At 42.7% G+C, this 19,096-nt stretch overlaps 1 protein-coding gene across 1 annotated transcript in view; it reads left to right on the forward strand.

The window, feature by feature from the left end:
- Positions 1–19,096, forward strand: part of LOC124612317 (probable maleylacetoacetate isomerase 2) — a 56,443-nt gene that overhangs the window by 29,254 nt on the left and 8,093 nt on the right. The window contains exons 5-6 of the mRNA XM_047140447.1: positions 6,722–6,848; positions 6,973–7,075. Coding sequence (XP_046996403.1) covers positions 6,722–6,848; positions 6,973–7,075 — 230 coding nt within the window. The remainder of the gene's footprint in view (positions 1–6,721; positions 6,849–6,972; positions 7,076–19,096) is intronic.

Below are 19,096 nucleotides of genomic sequence, written 5' to 3' on the forward strand. Positions count from 1 at the left end.
ATTAGTGGGACCATGATGATAACACATACAAATAGTAACTGAGTTTTGACATTATTTTCTAAGCGTGTTGCTAGTCCTACAGGTAAAATAAGGCGCTAACGAAATGTAATGTACCTGAACAAGGCAAGAATAATAGTTGATACTAATCTATGGGACCACTGGAGGAGGGTACAAAGAAAACAGGTTTTGCATCTAGTACGTGAAGTGGCATGAATAAATTCATGCCCACAACGTGGAAAGAGCTTCTTTCAAAGCTGACCAATCTTCCATTTCTATGATTGTAGTATGGAAGTGCAAATGTTTTCTAGAGGAGCCGCTGCAATTGCTGTTGATGATTAAGATGTCAGATACCATACTACGTGGACTACATTGACCAAATAAAAAACATATGCCTCGACCCAGGATCAAACCATCGATATCCTGCATGCTAACCCAAAACTCTATCCACTGCACCAACTGTAGTGTACAGTTAAAATGTGCTGTCAGAGGTAGTTACCATACATGTGGTTACAGTGTTGCCAGATTGCCACTCTTTAACGTCCTTTTTCTGCTGGATATACTCACCAGATGAAATTTTGTGAGAGACATTTTTTTATCGTTGGCATGTGATGAGTCACGCTGCAAAGCACAAGTGCGCAAATTTCGCTTCAGCCAGTAGATCATTGTCCAGGGCTGACTTAGACAGGGAATGTCATTTAGTGAACTCTTAGAAGTGAACAGACAGTTGTTATAAATTGTATTTGCTATGTATTGTGAAATCTACCTATGATTATTTGCACTTAACCATTGAGGACCTTTTTTGTGTTATATTACGAGTAGTGTTGCAGACTTCTTATTCGTCAAGACCCCAAAGATAAGTAAACCTTTTAACTCACTAGTGTGACTTTGTTACCAATTTGTTGAAGTGTTGTAGAACATTTGTTCTCCTATCCTGTTACCTGACTCCAGGACATAGCTGTGTAATAGTGGCAGTGAGAAATTGTCTTAGTGGTGTACTGCAGCAGAAGCTGGTTCACAAACCCACAAACTCGGGCTACAGTAATAACAGTGGAAACTCAGGCTCTACAGCAGTAGTGACGAGGCCTTTACAAAATTGGCGACGAGGGTTTACAAAATAGAGAACGCATAGAAAGCAGTTGATAAGCAAATAATCTGTGTTATAACATCATTCTTTTTTCAAAGAAGCAAAAACAAAGTGACACGTAATGCCTTAATTCTGTAAAGAAAGCCAGATGATTTTCCACATTTCATTTAAAAATTAAAAGTTCCAAACATTTTGTTTGTATCATTGTGAAAATGGTGCTGTACAGCTGCACTTGAAAACTTTTTATAGTTTTAGGTGTATTTATTCTGAATAGGAGTATCTCAGTATTATTATTATTATTATTATTATTATTATTATTAGTCGTAAAGCTCCCAACATGGAAGACGCTAAGTAAAGATGGTTCACTTCTGGGGCTTCTTATTCTTCTTGTTTGCCCACCAGGTCTTCATTCTTTGCGAGAATTCAGCTTTTCTTTCTTCGCTCCATTTTGTTCCAGTTCTCGGCGCTTTTGTCTCTGGTTTGACCTCCCATTTGTCAACTTTAAGTTTGAAATTGTTTCTTTTGTTCATGTCTTCAGTAGTAATGTTGGCTAATTCCAGATCTTTCTTTACATTTTTGATCCATTCTCCTCCATTAACAAGGGATGCTACGTATCTTACTATTTTTTTTTGTAAGTCTGTGATCGGGAAGTCTCATTATGTGGCCATGGAATTTTAGACGCCTCTTCCTCATGTCTATCTCTATGTTAGAATATTCTTCAATTTTAGAATTTTTCTGTGATCTATACCCCTCTTTGGTCCATCTTGGTCCCAGAATTTTCCTAATGATTTTCCTTTCCTCTTTCTTCAGGTTTTCCATATCTGTTTTCCTTTTAAGTGTCAAGGTTTCGCTGGCATATAGCATTATTGGTTTAATTACCGACTTATAATGTTTAATTTTTGTATTTATAGATAGACATTTTTTATTGTAAATGTTTTGGACCAGCCCTAGACCCCTACGAGCTTTTAATATTCTTTCTTGTTGTGAGTATTTTTCAGAAATTATCTCTCCTAAATATTTAAAGTATGGTACCCTCTTAATTTCTCCATATTTGGTTTGTAACTTAGAAATTTCTAGATTTGTTGTTGTAAACACCGTTTTCTCAAAAGATATTTGTAGGCCAACTTTTCCTGCACACTCTTTTAAGGTTTCTATCTGTTTGACTGCCATTTCACTAGAATCTGCCATTATTGCAAGATCGTCTGCGTAGGCTAAGTAGGGGATTTGTAGGTCATCTTTTTTGGTTCCCAGTGATATTGGTTTCCAGTACTTTTCTTTTTTGAGTTCTTTTTCCCATTCTGCCATGACTCTATCCAGAACTAAGTTAAATAACAGAGGTGATAATCCATCACCTTGTCTAACCCCAGTTTTTATCTCAAATGATTTTGAAAGTTTTCCCATGAATTTCACTTTGCATTTTGTATTTGTTAATGTCTGCTCTATGATGTTCCGTGTCTTCTTATCCAGTCCTTGTTCTTCAAGAATTTTAAATAGTGTGGGTCTGTGAATTGAATCATATGCCTTTTTAAAGTCGACAAAGACATATACTGTAGGCTTCCTTCGCATTTGTCTCATCCTTGTAATCAATTTCAAGTTTAAAATTTGTTCTGGACATGATCTGTTTGGTCTGAAACCAGCTTGGAAATCTGAGATTTTGGGTTCTAGCAGTTTTTGTGTTCTTTCAAGAAGACAAGCTGATAATATCTTGTATGTGACGGAAAGTAAGGAGATTCCTCTATAGTTGTTCACATCCGATTTACCCCTTTTTTATGTAACGGATGTATTAGGGCACATTTCCAATCTTCTGGTATTTCTTCAGTAACCCATATGTTTTGAATAATTTTAACTAGCTCATTTCTTGAGTTAGACCCTAGACTTTTGAGAAATTCGGCTACAATTCCATCTTCTCCTGATGCTTTGTTATTTTTGAGTTTGTTTATGTGTTTGATAATTTCTTCTTCAGTTGGCGGTACAGAGTCTTGCTGTTGCGGGGCTTTAGTGCTGGATATTGGAAGAGCTTCTGTCGGTTCTGGACAGTTTAGTAGCGTTTCAAAATATTTGGATAATTCTTCACAGTTTTCTTCGTCGCTTAGTGCCAGATTCCCATCTGATTTCCGAAAACAGACATTTTGAGGGATATACCCTTTAATTTGGTTTGCAAAAGTTTTGTAGAATCCATGCGTATTATAATTTTTAAAATCTGCTTCTATTGATTCCAGTTGCTGAGTTACATACTTTCTCTTCTCTTGTCTAATAAGTTTATTTGAAAGTTTCCGCGTTTCTAAAAAGTTTTGAAGAGTTTACTCATTTTTATTTGAACTGTACTTCGCAAAGGCATCTGTACGAACTTGAATTGCCTTTTCGCATTCCATATTCCACCATGGATGTTTGTGCTTCTTCTTCAGTGGTATTTGCTCCTTCGCTATTTTTGTGATTTTTTTCCTTGAATGTTTCCCAGTTGTTTGCGGGAGAATTTTCCCATTTTTTAATTGTTTCTGATTCTGTTAGTTTTTGTAGGTCAAATTTTGGGATTGCTGGTGGAATTCTTGGTGTTTTCCTTCTTGGGGTGAATTGGACCCGAACTCTTGTGAGATAATGATCTGAGTCAATATTTGCACCTCTCCTGACCTGGATATCTCTGATCTCTTTTTGGAAGTTATATGAGATGGCCACATGGTCAATTTGAAATTCTCCCAATTGGCTTATAGGGGATCTCCAGGTCTTCTGTTTTCTTGGTTTCTTATTGAATGACGTTGAGCTGATTTTCATGTTGAATTGTTGACAAAGTTGGATTAGTCGCATGCCATTTTTGTTGGTCAATTTGTGTGCTGGGTATAGCCCAACCGTCTTCCTGTATTTCTTTTCTCTGCCAATCTGTGCATTGAAATCTCCAAGAAGTATTTTGACATCATTCCTCGGTATCTTTGACATTTCAAGTTCTAATCGTTCCCAAAATTTATCCACATTGTCTAGGTCCTTTCTATTGTCAACGTTGCAGGGTGCGTGAACATTAATTAGGGTGTAATATTTATTCTTGTGTTTCAACCTAAGAAACATTAGTCTATTGCTAATAGTTTTTACAGATTTTACAAATTTAACTGAGGATTTTTCGACCATAAAGGCCATACCAAGCATGTTTGCCCCTTTACCAATTTTTCTGTCCGTTCCACTTTTGAAAATTCTGAAGCCATTGTAGTCAGTGATTTGATTATCAGGAAATCTGGTCTCTTGTACTGCTAGGATTTGGATTTTCAGCTTCTTTAATTCTTCTGTTAATGTGTATAATTTTCCGGTTTGTATTAGTGTCCGTATGTTTACTGTTCCAATGTAATCTTCATTTTTGGGAAGTTTTCCAGAGTGCTCCGATCCACTCATAAGTCGTGTAGGTCCGGTCTCCCCAGAATCTGATAGACCGGTTGCCACCTTTCTGCTAGGTGGGTGGATTTCACCACCTGGGGTACTTTTGTTATTACATACACGAACCATGATTTTACTTGTAATTGTATTTTGGTCTGACATGTGCCAGTTGGTAGGATCAAGGTTGTGGAGCCTTGAAACACAAATCAGCCGCCACTAACATGTGGAACAGACGCTGTCGGGAAATCGCCACTGACATGTGGAACCGTCGTGCCCTAGTTTGCTAGTTTTGGTCCACCCCGGGTATTTTATTTCCCCGGTACCCACCATATCTGGTGAGCATTCCCCTATCCGCCACCTGGGGAGGCGCCTGGTAGGAGACTAGCAACTCCCCCAGGATCTCAGTATTATTATAATAAAGTACAACAGTTTTCCTGATTATTCTTTATTTTTATTATTATTCATAATTGTGTTATAGTTTTATATGTTGATTATAATCAAAATAATAAATACGTGTGAGTTGGCTGGCTAGGTGGATTTTGGTTTCCTTGGGTCAGCTCGTATAAACAGTTTTTGGAAATGATTTATTTATTTACAGATGTCCATGGACCATTCTGTACGACGCTATTCGACAAGTTTACATGAAGATTGGAAAAATTACAAGTTTCAAAAATTCATAACCACTTGCATATATCAGAAGAAAGACTGATTTCTTCAAAAATGGCCTCTTAAATACAACCACCTTAAAAAAAAGTTGATATACATACATAATTACCAAAGATTAAAATCACTTTATGCGCATATGCAACATTACTTTTTTTCCAAGGTATTCTTTAAGACTGTATGGACAAGTTTTAATCAAGTGACATTTTACTTTATTTTTAAAAGCAGACATGTTTTCTATTTTGTTATATAGTTTGGCAAATTGTTGTGTAGAATGCATCCTGCTTTTACAGGCTCTTTGTCAGGTAATTTGAACAGTTCCATCAATAAAACAGATAGTATTTGGAACTGTGCATCTTGAATTTATGTCTTTGAGGCATGATTTAATGGCGTCAGTCATTTCTTTATTTATTGATCTGGCTACTTTTCATTGGGGCTCAGTTTTATTGTGACAGATATTCATGTTGTTATATAAGTTCTTGACCACCATGAGCAGATAGACTATTCAATATTGTAGTAAAAATTATATATAAAAACAAAGATGAGGTGACTTACCGAACAAAAGCACTGGCAGGTCGATAGATACACAAACAAACACAAACATACACACAAAATTCAAGCTTTCGCAACAAACTGTTGCCTCATCAGGAAAGAGGGAAGGAGAGGGGAAGACGAAAGGAAGTGGGTTCTAAGGGAGAGGGTAAGGAGTCATTCCAATCCCGGGAGCGGAAAGACTTACCTTAGGGGGAAAAAAGGACAGGTATACACTAGCACACACGCACATATCCATCCACACATACAGACACAAGCAGACATATTTAAAGTCTTTAAATATGTCTGCTTGTGTCTGTATGTGTGGATGGATATGTGCGTGTGTGCTAGTGTATACCTGTCCTTTTTTCCCCGTAAGGTAAGTCTTTCCGCTCCCGGGATTGAAATGACTCCTTACCCTCTCCCTTAGAACCCACTTCCTTTCGTCTTCCCCTCTCCTTCCCTCTTTCCTGATGAGGCAACAGTTTGTTGCGAAAGCTTGAATTTTGTGTGTATGTTTGTGTTTGTTTGTGTATCTATCGACCTGCCAGCGCTTTTGTTTGGTAAGTCACCTCATCTTTGTTTTTATATATAATTTTTCCTATGTGGAATGTTTCCTTCCATTATATCAATATTGTAGTAATAATGATACTGCCCACTTTCCCTTGGCCTACAAAAATATTGTCGATAAATTTAAATCTGCCAGAGCCTGTCAGATGTGTGCAGCAGCAACCACGTTACTGGCATGTTACCACACAGAAATTTCAAAATCCAAGTTGTATGTTAGTTGTAAAATAAGTTTCATGTATAATGTTAAGCCTAGCAATCACTAATTTGCTCTTGTTGAGAATGAGGGTGACAAATGTGAAAATTTGAAGCATAATTGTTGAACGTGTGTGGCATGAAAACTGATGAGATTTTGTTTATGGTTGTACTGTTTCTGACTTTTGTGCACAGTGCTTTGTTCATGTGTGATACGTGCTTATGTAGTATAATGGTTCTATTTCGTATGAAATGGCAAAAATCTACCAAAATCGTGATTAAGAGGATTCTAAGATAAATTGAGAATTAAATATTTTGCTGCAGGTCCGAGAAATATGTGAGGTAATTGCATCAGGTATCCAGCCACTACAGAATCTTATAGTTTTGATTTATGTAGGAGAAGAAAAGAAAAAAGAATGGGCACAGCACTGGATCAATAGAGGATTCCGAGGTATGAACATATTGAATACATTAGGTATTTCATAACCAATTGTGCTTAATGATAGTGGAGTGATATTTGATGTAGGGTTTTTAAGTGTTCATTCATGGAATAAGATTCTTTTTTGTTTTTTCAGCTGTAGAGAAGTTGCTTTCAGCAAGTGCAGGGAAATATTGTGTTGGAGATGAAATTTCCCTAGCAGATTGCTGCCTTATACCTCAGGTGTTTAATGCTCGCAGGTATGTCCTTGAAAACACATAGATTTGCAGTACATGGAAGCAAATTTTACTGTACAAGTAGGTGAAAGAGGCTCCTTGGCCTGTAGGGGGGAAAGGGAAACGGTAATATTCAAAGTTTTTCTGTATGATAGAGGAAATGTAACTCTTTTTGGAAAATCATAAAACTCAGAAATGCAGTCAGATTGGTCATTTAATGGAATAGAAACAAATGAGGTACACTACATTGCCAAAAGTCACCTGAGACCCAGTGCTGCATGTTCCAAAGACACTATGTTATAATACCACATACACTGCTTTTGGTTCCATTACTGCATTACCGTACTTACCTTTGGGAATGCATTGCACAAAAGGTGAAATTTCATTCCATTCTTTCTGAATTATAGTGAATAGTAGTTAACAAGCTACTGGGTAAATTGATTTGAATGTGAATCATACTATATTTCATCCCCAAGATGTTGGCTGAGGTTTGGGTCAGGACTTTGTACCAGACTCTCCACAAAACCCACATGACCTCCTCTGAATCACTATTTAATGGTTCTTGGTTCTTGTATTGTGGAGAGTGACATGTGACATTATCATTCAGATACAGATAATGTTTGATTTCAAACTGTAGTCACTATGTGGTGGAATGTGCCTTGGTCTGAACTGTTTCAACACCACACGCACACACACACACACACACACTCGTATGAGTGAAGACTGTGGTTAAGCTGTTCCCTGTGTTGCATTGCATAACTGATCAGCTCTTGGTCATATAGAAGTATCCTACATGTGATTTGCTGCTGTTGCATATCTTGGGAAGCCTGGTCATCTGAATTATGTTCATTGTTACACGGTCTAGTCCCAATGCATGCAGGGAACCTACAAGCACATCATTCTCCATCCATCATATCTTATGGTGTAATTGAAGACAGTACTCTTAACCAACCAGTTAGCTAGTAAGTATTAGCCTCTTGCGCCATTGATGTTCATTACAGCAAATTGTAACACTCATCTTCTTTATGTGCCATGCCACAATAGTAAGGATTCTGGTAAATTACAGACATTTATAAACCCAACAGTGTATTTATATTAACAGTGATCTTGACCTAGGTGGGCATGACCCGCATTTTACCCAATACTTCTTCACTATTCTGTAGATGTTGGCAGACACAATGCCATCATAAAGCAAGTATACAATGGCTTTGGGTTCTTCTGCTTTAGATCCTCTATCCATTGAGCCATGGCTCTCTGGATTGCTTGTTCAAGTCTTTTTCTGCATCCTATAATATTAAAATTTGTAAACCATTTAACTCAGTTGATACTCCAGAGATCTGATGGTAGGATTGCTGTTAGCCGTAATTTTCATTGCTGCCATGTCGTCACCTGTTGCATACTATTTAAAGTTAGACAAATATACGTTAATTCACACACAGTGTGGACTCATGTTAACATGCTACACTTCTCAGTGTAATAAGTGTTGAATGCTTATAAATATGAGGGTCATTTCAAAACAAATTCCTTTTATACGCACAAATCAAAAAAAAGTTTTGCATCACCTCGCTTCCAAAACATTGCTCATGAAAACTACACATTGCATATTGTACCAACATACATTGAGACCATCAGAGGTGGTGGTCCAGATTGCTGTACACACTGGTACCTCTTAATACACAGTAGCATGTCCTCTTGCATTGATGCATGCTTATATTCACGTATCGTACAGCTGTTACAGCACCTTTCATGACCAGCAGCAGCGTACGTCGGCCCCACATAATGCCACCCCAAAACAGCAGGGAACCTCCACCTTGCTGCACTCTCTGGACAGTGTGTCTAAGGCGTTCAGCCTGATCACGTTGCCTCCAAACACGTCTCTGACGATTGTCTGGTTTAAGGCATGTGCGACACTCGTCGGTGAAGAGAATGTGATGCCAATCTGGAGAGGTCCATTCGGCATGTTGTTGGGCACATCTGTACTGTACTGCACTGCACGGTGTTGTGGTTGCAAAGATGGACCTCACAAGGGTCATCAGGAATGAAGTTGCGCATCATGCAGCCTATTGCGCACAGTTTGAGTTGTAATGCGACATCCTGTGGCTGCACGAAAAGCATTATTCAACATGGTGGCATTGCTGTCAGGATTCCTCCGAGCCATAATTCGTAGGTAGTGGCCATCCACTGCAGTAGTAGCACCCCTGCGGGTCCGGGGTAAGAATAAGCCCGAGGTATTCCTGCCTGTCGTAAGAGGCGACTAAAAGGAGTCCTTCCCCCTCAAGGGGGTAGTCTGCGCCTGCGTCCAGAGACGGACGGTTCAACGACTTACATTTGTGGTCGTTTTGGTTTTTCGCTTATTCTGGTTCTTCCTTCCTTTGTTTGTTTCATTTCTCTGTCTTTCTCGCTGTCTCACCGTCTTACTTACTTTTTCCCTTGCCTTCTTCTCCTTGCCTTCTTGTCCACCCTATGGTCTCCGCCTCAGCGTTTGGGTCAGTTTGTCCTTTATCTCCCTTTTTTTCCTGTTCTTCTTTTCTCCCTGTGTGTGCCTGAAGGCCGACCCACGCGTTCGCACGCATAGCCGGTGACGGGGTAAAGCATAATTCCCCGCCCTGGGTAGACAAGAAGGGCCCGTGCGTACCCCCTGGTAAAAGCCAGGCCCGGCCAGGGCTGATTGCCCGAGCTGACACCTTCCGACCATGCCGATTGGTCCCTCCGTCCATTTCTCGGGAGATGTGACCTGAGGTGTAAACATTCACCTAAGATGGAGCGCCCTCTGAGAGGGTCACCACAAGGAAGGAGTACGCCATCGGAGACGCTGGCAATCATGGGGGATTCATCCGCAATGGTTTTCTCTTCTTTTTCTCTTTCTTCTGCCCAAAAATGGAAACTTGACCAGCCACCAGTGACCAAAGTCCTGCCGCCTGCCCCAAAGTTCCTCGTAGTTTCTAGATCCAAGGACAGAAAGAATTTTTCACCTGTCAATCCTTTCATTATTCAGAAGGGTGTAGATGCCATAGCCGGACCTGTCAAGTCTTGTACCAGGATGCGTAACAGTACCTTGTTATTGGAAACTGAGAGTGTCTTTCAGGCACAAAAACTCCTTCGGGCCACACTCCTGTACACTTTTCCTGTCCGGGTGGAGGCTCACCGCACTTTGAATTCGTTGCATGGTGTGGTATTTACTAGATCACTCGATGGATTGACTGACAAGGAGATTCAGTCTTTCCTCGCTGAGCAGAGCATGATGGCTGTCCATAGAGTCATGAAAAAGGTCGACAATGACCTTGTACCGACCAGGACACTTTTCTTGACCTTTGATAGTGTTCAGTTGCCGTCGCTCATCAAAACAGGCTATGAGGTTATTTCTCTTCACACCTATGTCCCGACACCTATGCGCTGCTACCAGTGTCAGCGTTTCAACCACACGCACCAGTCTTGTTCTAATGCGGCTAAATGCATCACTTGTGGCAGGGACGCCCATGAGGGTGACTGTCTACCTCCGTCTCCTCGTTGCATGAACTGTCAGGGTGACCATGCAGCATCCTCTTGCGACTGTCCCATCTACAAGGATGAACACTGTATACAGGAAATTCAAGTCAAAGAGAAAGTGTCCACCTCAGCTGCTCGCAAGCTTTTTGCTAGTAGGAAGGCCACGCTGCTCCCAGTGGGGAAATACAGTACCGTCCTCGCCTCTCTTTGGCCTACCAGGGAGGTATCAACGCAAACATGCGATCTGGCCTTTAGCGCTACGGCCGTCCGTTCGGCCAGTGCTAAGATCGCCCGGTCAACGTCTCCTCTTCCTCCCGTCATCCCTAAGACACAAGCACCTTCATCAGCTTCTGCCAAGACTAAGACCCAGAAGTCAGATGCACGGGCCTACAAGAAGGAACCGTCCTGTGAAGACTTCTTACGTACCCCGAACTCCCAGCCATCGACCAGTACTTCAACTAAACGACCTTCCAAGAAGGCTCATAGGAAGAAAAGTTCTCCTTCTCCGCCACGGTGTGTATCTTCTCCTGCGCCACACAGCGGTTGCCACCCCAGGCCGTCATCCGTTTCGCCTGGCTGCACTGCGGGTAGCCGAACATCTGGCTATTCACCGGCGGATGAAGCTCCCCATCCCGACCATCTCAACATGGTGGCCGATGAACTTATTGAAAAAATGGACATTACTCTCCGCCTATTGATAGCGGCGGCAGTGCTCGCTTGAAGCCAGGCCCTCAGTGGCCTTCGAGGTGACCTCTTCTTGCTTCTCCTTTTTCTTTTTCTTCTTCTTCTCACGATGGCACTTCTTTGTTGGAATATTCGCGGCATTCGCTACAACCGAGAGGACTTAAAGTTGCTGCTACGCTTGCACTGTCCACTCGTAGTAGCTCTCCAGGAAATAAAGCTATGCCCATGTGATCGTATTGACTTGGCACACTATACCTCTATGCGTTTTGACCTACCCCCTGTGGCAGGTATTCCGGCTCATGGCAGGGTTATGTTGCTGGTCTGGGATGATATCTACTACGATCCCATCACATTGCACACCGATCTGCAGGCAGTTGCCGTCCGAATTACTCTCCCCACTTTCATATTTTCCATTTGTACTGTTTACACTCCATCGTCGTCTGCCATTACTAGGGCAGACATGATGAAATTATTGCTCAGCTACGTGCACCATTTTTGTTGACTGGAGACTTCAATGCCCACCATCACCTTTGGGGCTCTCCAGCATCCTGCCCGAGAGGCTCCCTGTTAGCAGACCTTTTCAACCACCTCAATCTTGTTTGCCTCAATACTGGCGCCCCTGCTTTTCTTTCGGACACAACTCACACCTATTCCCATTTAGACCTCTCTATATGTATTACCCAACTTGCACGTCGGTTTGAGTGGTACACTCTGTCTGATACGTATTCGAGCGACCACTTCCCTTGTGTTATCTATCTCCTGTATCATACCCCATCTCCATGCTCACCTAGTTGGAACATCTCCAAAGCAGACTGGGGGCTCTTCTCTTCCAGGGCGACATTTCAGGATCAAAACTTCGCAAGCTGCAATAGTCAGGTCGCACACCTCACGGAAGTCATTCTCACTGCTGCTGAAAATTCCATCCCTCATACTACTTCTTCTCCACATTGGATACCGGTCCCCTGGTGGACCGCAGCATGTAGAGACGTTATACATGCTCGTCGATGTGCTTTACGCACCTTTAAACGCCACTCTACGATGGCGAATTGTATTAATTATAAACGATTACGTGCGCAGTGTAGTCGTGTTATTAAAGAAAGCAAGAAAGCCAGCTGGGCTTCTTTCACAAGCTCCTTCAACAGTTTTACTCGTCCTTCTGTTGTCTGGGGTAGCCTGCACCGGCTATCTGTCACTAAGGTCCACTCACCAGTTTTTGGCTTGACGGTTGCGAATGAGGTCCTTGTGGCCCCTGAGGATGTCTCCAATGCCTTCGGCAGAAAACAGGCAAAAGAAGCAAGGCCACCTAACTTCCGCTCCTCGAATCATGAAAGTTATAATGCCTCATTCACCATGCGGGAACTCAAAAGTGCACTTGCCCGGTCACTGTCCTTCGCTCCGGGGCCTGATTCTATTCATATTCAGATGCTGAAGAACCTTTCTCCTGCGGGTAAAGGTTTTCTTCTTCGTACTTATAATCGCATCTGGATTGAGGGTCATGTTCCCACATTCTGTCCCGATTCCTAAGCCGGGAAAGGACAAACACTTGCCTTCCAGTTATCGACCCATTTCCCTTACCAGTTGTGTCTGTAAGGTGATGGAACGAATGGTTAACTCTCGTTTGGTTTGGCTGCTCGAATCGCGATGCCTACTTACCAATGTACAATGCGGATTTCGCAGGTGCCGCTCTACTGTTGACCATCTGGTTACCTTGTCGACCTTCATTATGAATAACTTCTTGCAGAAGTGCCAGACAGTGGCTGTGTTCTTTGATTTGGAGAAGGCTTACGACACCTGTTGGAGGGCGGGCATTTTCCGCACCATGCATATATGGGGCCTTCGTGGTCTCCTCCCTCTTTTAATTCATGCATTTTTAATGGATCGAAAGTTCAAGGTACATGTGGGATCTGTCCTGTCCGACGCCTTTCGCCAGGAGAATGGGGTGCCACAGGGCTCAGTTTGAGCGTCGCTCTCTTCGCCATAGCGATCAATCCAATAATTGATTGCCTCCCAGCTAATGTATCAGGCTCCCTTTTCGTGGACGATTTTGCCATCTACTGCAGCGCGCAGCGTACATGTTTCCTGGAGCGTTGTCTTCAGTGTTGTCTTGACCGTCTTTACTCCTGGAGTATTGCCAGTGACTTCAGTTTTTCTGCCGAGAAGACTGTCTGTATTAACTTCTGGCGCTACAAAGAGTTTCTCCCACCGTCCTTACATCTCGGTCCCGTTGCTCTCCCATTTGTGGAGGCAACAAAATTTTTAGGTCTTATATTTGACAGGAAACTTAGCTGGTCTCCACATGTGTCATATTTGGCTGCCAGTTGTACCCGTTTCCTAAATGTCCTCCGTGTTCTCAGCGGTACGTTGTGGGGAGCGGATCGAACCGTGCTACTTCGCCTATATCGGTCGATCGTCCGCTCAAAGCTGGATTATGGGAGCTTTGTATACTCCTCTGCACGGTCGTCCATCTTACGCCGCCTCAACTCTATACAACATCGGGGGTTACGTCTTGCGGTCGGAGCATTCTATACTAGTCCCGTCGAGAGCCTTCATGCTGAAGCCGGTGAATTACCACTAACCTACCAGTGCGATATACTGCTTTGTCGGTATGCCTGTCAGCTATTATCATTGCCCAACCACCCATCTTATCATTCCTTTTTGACGACTCTCTCAACCGTCAATACAGGTTGTATGTATCTGCCCTGCTACCCCCTGGAGTTCGCTTTCGTCACCTCCTTCAGCAACTTGGTTTTCCACTCCCTGCAACCTTCAGAGTGGGCGAGAGCCAAACGCCACCTTGGCTCCAGGCTCAGGTTCGCGTTCACCTTGACCTCAGCTCGCTCCCAAAGGAGGTTACCCCAGCTTCGGTATACTGCTCGCAGTTTGTCGAACTTTGTTCCAAGTTCATTAATACGATCTTCATTTATACAGATGACTCTAAGACCGATGACGGTGTCGGGTGTTCTTTTATTGTCGGGGCACACAGTTTCAAATACCGGCTCCATGGCCATTTTTCAGTGTGCACAGCTGAGCTATTTGCCCTCTATCAGGCTGTTCCTTACATCCGCTGCCACTGACATTCTGCTTATGTCATCTGCTCTGATTCCCTGAGCACCATCCGGAGTCTCAGTGATCCGTATCCAGTTCACCCTTTCGTGCACCGGATCCAACGCTCTCTTCAGCAGCTGGCGGACGACAGTTGTCCGGTTACCTTTATGTGGGTTCCTGGCCATGTCGGTATCCCTGGGAACGAAGCTGCAGATGCCACGGCCAAGGCTGCGGTCCACCAGCCTCGGACAGCTTCTTGTTGTGTGCCTTCATCTGATTTTAGCAGGGTCATTTGTTGGCGCATTTTATCGCTGTGGCATGCTGATTGGTCTACACTTACTGAAAACAGGCTTCGGGCCTTGAAACCTCTCCCCACAGCTTGGACGACCTCTTCATGCCCTTCTCGGTGGGAGGAGGTCGTTTTGGCCCGGTTACGGATTGGACACTGCCGGTTCAGCCACTGCCATCTGCTGACCGCTGTGCCGGCACCGTTCTGCCCATGTGGGCAATTGCTGACGGTACACTACATTTTAATGTCCTGTCCGAATTTTACTACACTGCGCATTCATCTTGGCCTGCCATGTACTCTGGATGAAATTTTAGCAGATGACCCAGGAGCAGCTGCTCGCGTTCTTCGTTTTATCCACTTGACGAACCTGCATAAGGACATTTGATTATGCTGTTTTCTTTTAATCCCTTGCCTGTTAATGTGCCTTTTATAGTGTTGTTCTTTTAGTTGCTGTTTTAACATTGTGCCTTGCAGTACATTCATAATTTAGTCTGGGCGCTAATGACCACTGTAGTTGTGCACCCTAAAACCACAAAACCACTGCAGTAGTAGCCCTTGGGAAGCCTGAGTCTCTGTATCTCCTCCACGTCCGAATAACATCCCTTTGGTTCAGTCCGAAATGCCTGAACAGTTCCCTTGTTAAGAGCCCTTCCTGGCACAAAGTAAATGTGAGGATGCGATCTATCCGCGGTATTGACCCTCTAGGCATGGTTGAACTACAGACAACACGAGCCGTGTACCTCCTTCCTGGTGGCATGACTGGAACTGATTGGCTGTCAGACCCCCTGTGTCTAATAGGCACTGCTCATGCAGGGCACTGCTCATGCATGGTTTTTTACATCTTTGGGCGGGTTAAATGACACCTCTGAATAGTCAAAGGGACTGTGTCTGTGATACAGTACCCACAGTCAACGTCTATCTTCAGGAGTCCTCGGAACCGGGGTGATGCAAAACTTTTTTTGATGTGTGTATTTTTTTTTATGTTGATGTTTAGAATCTGAGCCAAATTATGTTAGTGTAGTACAAATTTGTTAATCTCCCCACTAATATTATGTTGATTTTGTTGCCTGCAACACACAGAAGCTGCAAGGGAGTGATCCAAAATGACAGCTGACATCAAAGTGTGTCTAAAACAGAGGTATATCATTGAATTCTTCACAGATGAGTAACTTGGACCAGTTGAAATTCACCAATACTTGTCAAAGACGTTTGGATATTATACAGTCGATGTGAGTGATGTGAGGTGATGGGTGCAGCATTCCAGTAGTGGTGAAAAGAATGTGCATGACAAGCCATGCCCTGATCACGCCTCCCCTCATAATGAACAGTGCCTTGATCAAATTGCCCATGATGTTCAATGAATTATGTCCAAGGAAGTGTGTGCACAGCTGAATGTCAGCTGTAATACTTAAGACAAGATGTTATGTAACCTTGGTTATCACAAATTTTGTGTGGGTTGGGTCCTGCGGATACCAAAACATCCCTGAACGGAAATTGCTCCACTATGAAGCTGAAGATGAAAATTTTCCGAACACCATCATCACCAGAGATGAGATGTGATGTGATGTTACAAACACGAGTTGGAGTCAAGAACCTGACGCAGACCAGTCTGAAAGCTCAAATTTTCAGAATCTGGCAAGAGAAAAAGACAACCTCTCACTTGCAGCACAGTAACGCCAGGCCCAACAACAGTTTTGGTACTGTGTAACTCGTTGCCACATTTGGCTGAACTGTGTTACTACTTCCATCCTACAGTCCTGATTCAGCACTCTCAGGTTTCCAGCTCTTTGGGCCTATGAAAGATGGACTACTCAGCCAGCATTTTTCCCATTTGTGTCGTTTGTGATACATACGAGGGTAATCCCAAAAGTAAGGTCTCCTTTTTTTAATAAGTACATAGGCCTGTTTATTTCTACAATGGTTTACATCAGTTTACAGCTTGAACATTTAGCTATTTTTCGACATAACCACCATTTCTGATGATGCATTTTTGTAGACGCTGTGGCAGTTTTTGTATGCCCATGTCATACCAGCTCGCTGCCATGCTGTTCAGAAAGTTATGAGCCTCTTCTTTCACCTCGTCGTCGGATCTGAATCGCTTTCTGGGCAAATGTTCTTTTAACTTAGGGAACAGGTGATAAGTCACTGGGTGGCAAGTCAGGACTATAGGGTGGGTGGATGATTATGTTCCACTGAAACTGTTGCAGGAGAGAAACGGTTTGCCAAGTGATGTGTGGGTGAGCGTTGTCATGGAGAATGTGTACACCCTTGCTCAACATTCCTCTTCTCTGGTTCTGAAGTGCCAGTTTGAGTTTCTTCAGAGTCTCACAGTACCTGTCAGCGTTAATTGTGGTCCCAGTGGGCATAAAGTCGACCAACAATACCCCTTTCTGATCCCAAAAAACGGCATGATTTTACCGGCAGACTGCGTTTGTTTGAATTCCCACGGCTGTGGTGAAGAAGGATGCCGCCACTGGCGTGGTTGTTGCTTGGTCTCAGGTGTAAAGTGGTATGTGCCCAGGTTTCGTCACCTGCGACAATTGAGTCCAGAAAGTTGTCCTATTTGCTTACAAGGCGGTGAAGAAATATGCGGGAAGCATTAACTCATTGGTGCATGTGATCCTTAGACAGCATGCGTGGCACCCATCTTGTGCACACCTTCCAGTAGTTCAATGTTTCCGTTAAAATTCTGTGAGCCGTGCTTCGTGAAACCTCAGGAACCAATGTGCAGAGTTCATCCAGAGTGATCCACCAATCTTCATGCATGCTTTGCTCAACCTTCAACACTATCTTCTCGGAAATTGATGGTCTCCCACTCCTTTGTTCATCGTGAATTTCAGTCCGATCAGCTGCAAACTCTCTACACCACTTACGAACATTTTTGACGTCCATGCACAACTCACCATACACTTCCGTCAATTGGTGATGGATTTCAATTGGCGCAGTGCCCTTTGCATTCAAAAACCGAATAACTGCGCGCAATTCACACTTGGCATTAACATCCAATGGGAGCTCCAGTCTCAATGTCTGGCAAGCAAAGACTGAGTGCCTCAGCACGGCGTGCGCATGTTTACACACAGCGCGTGAAGCACTCTTCATGACAATGTGACCAACTGCCACACAAACAGAGTTCTGTGCTTATAAAAAAATAGGAGACCTTACTTTTGGGATTACCTTCGTAAATAGCAGTCCTAGGGATTGAATGATCTATAACAGCCTCATAATAGCTTTGTGGCAGCTATCAGTAATTGCATAAGTGATTTGTTGTTGCTGTAAACAAAATAAGAATGACTCGAACGGAAGCCAGTTGCTGTATGGTAAAAACACGCTGCATTTGTAAAAGTTGCAGAAACCCAGGGGAAAGGGCCTGTTGCCATCTTTAGCTCTTGTTGGTGTCAGCAGTGCATCAGCCCCTTCCTGTACGCTGCACATCAAGCCAATCCAATGCCACTTGTGCGCAAATATGTAAAAATAGTGATCTGAAAATAATTATTTTTATTGATAGTCTATAACACAAGTATATGAAAATTTTAATGCTGACACTGTCTCACTGTCTTTTACATTTTAACTACAGATTAATTATTATTGTGGACATTTACAAATATACCTTCAGGGGACTGGCACAGACTTTCATCTGCAAAGTGATTATTACAGCAAATATTTGTGGGAAAAACTGTGAGGTCTTCCATGACAGATTTGTTGTATCAAATGTTCTCAGTCCACTTCTCACATTAATTTTCGAGGCAAGTTGAGCTTTCAACAGTATTCACCACTGTCATTGTCAGGAAAGCAACTGGCTGCCCAAATAATGGGATTACACAGATTTAACTGGTGTAGTGGTGCCCACTGCGACCATAGAGTACGTTGGCACCAAAAACGAAATTTCATTTGAAGCAATTACACAATGCTAATACGGGACATACTCCTATGCAGACTCTCGGTATTAAGTGTCCGCTGAGTTCACAGCCTCAAACAAGTTTTTGTACTTATTCATTAGTCTGTGTTTAGCAATCATTAGGCTGTGTCCAACAACAGCAGATTTTTCGATATATCTGTACTTTTTATGTGTGTGATTTTCAGTGAAGCACTTGGAAACAGTTCGAATAGATTGTCACACTTAGCTACTCCCACATTCCCATGTGATGTTGTGAACACCTAGAACTCTGAGGTCATGACTACCCTCCACAGAGCACAATGTATCTAAGGTAAAAAAAAAATATATATATGCTGTGGGACAGTTGAATTTAGAAATGATTTAGCAGTCATGTTTGCATTGTGTTCCCCTCCTCTTGTTGGGAGTATTACTGTAGGGAACACCTCAAAGCTGGGCACTAGTCACTCGTATGTGCCTCTGTTAGTATTTTTGAGATGAAATTATTATTGAAATCGGCACGTACAATGACTTCCCAATATTTTTACTACATTTTATTAATTCTGTCTCTAATTGCTTGAAGCTCTGAAACTCACTGATCAGCCTATTAGAGCATGGCTGTATTGTCATTTTCCGAGAAATAGCGTACTGTGGAACTGTTCACAATACT

The sequence above is a fragment of the Schistocerca americana genome, chromosome 4 (assembly GCF_021461395.2).
Source record: "Schistocerca americana isolate TAMUIC-IGC-003095 chromosome 4, iqSchAmer2.1, whole genome shotgun sequence".
Taxonomy (NCBI): Eukaryota; Metazoa; Arthropoda; class Insecta; order Orthoptera; family Acrididae; genus Schistocerca; species Schistocerca americana.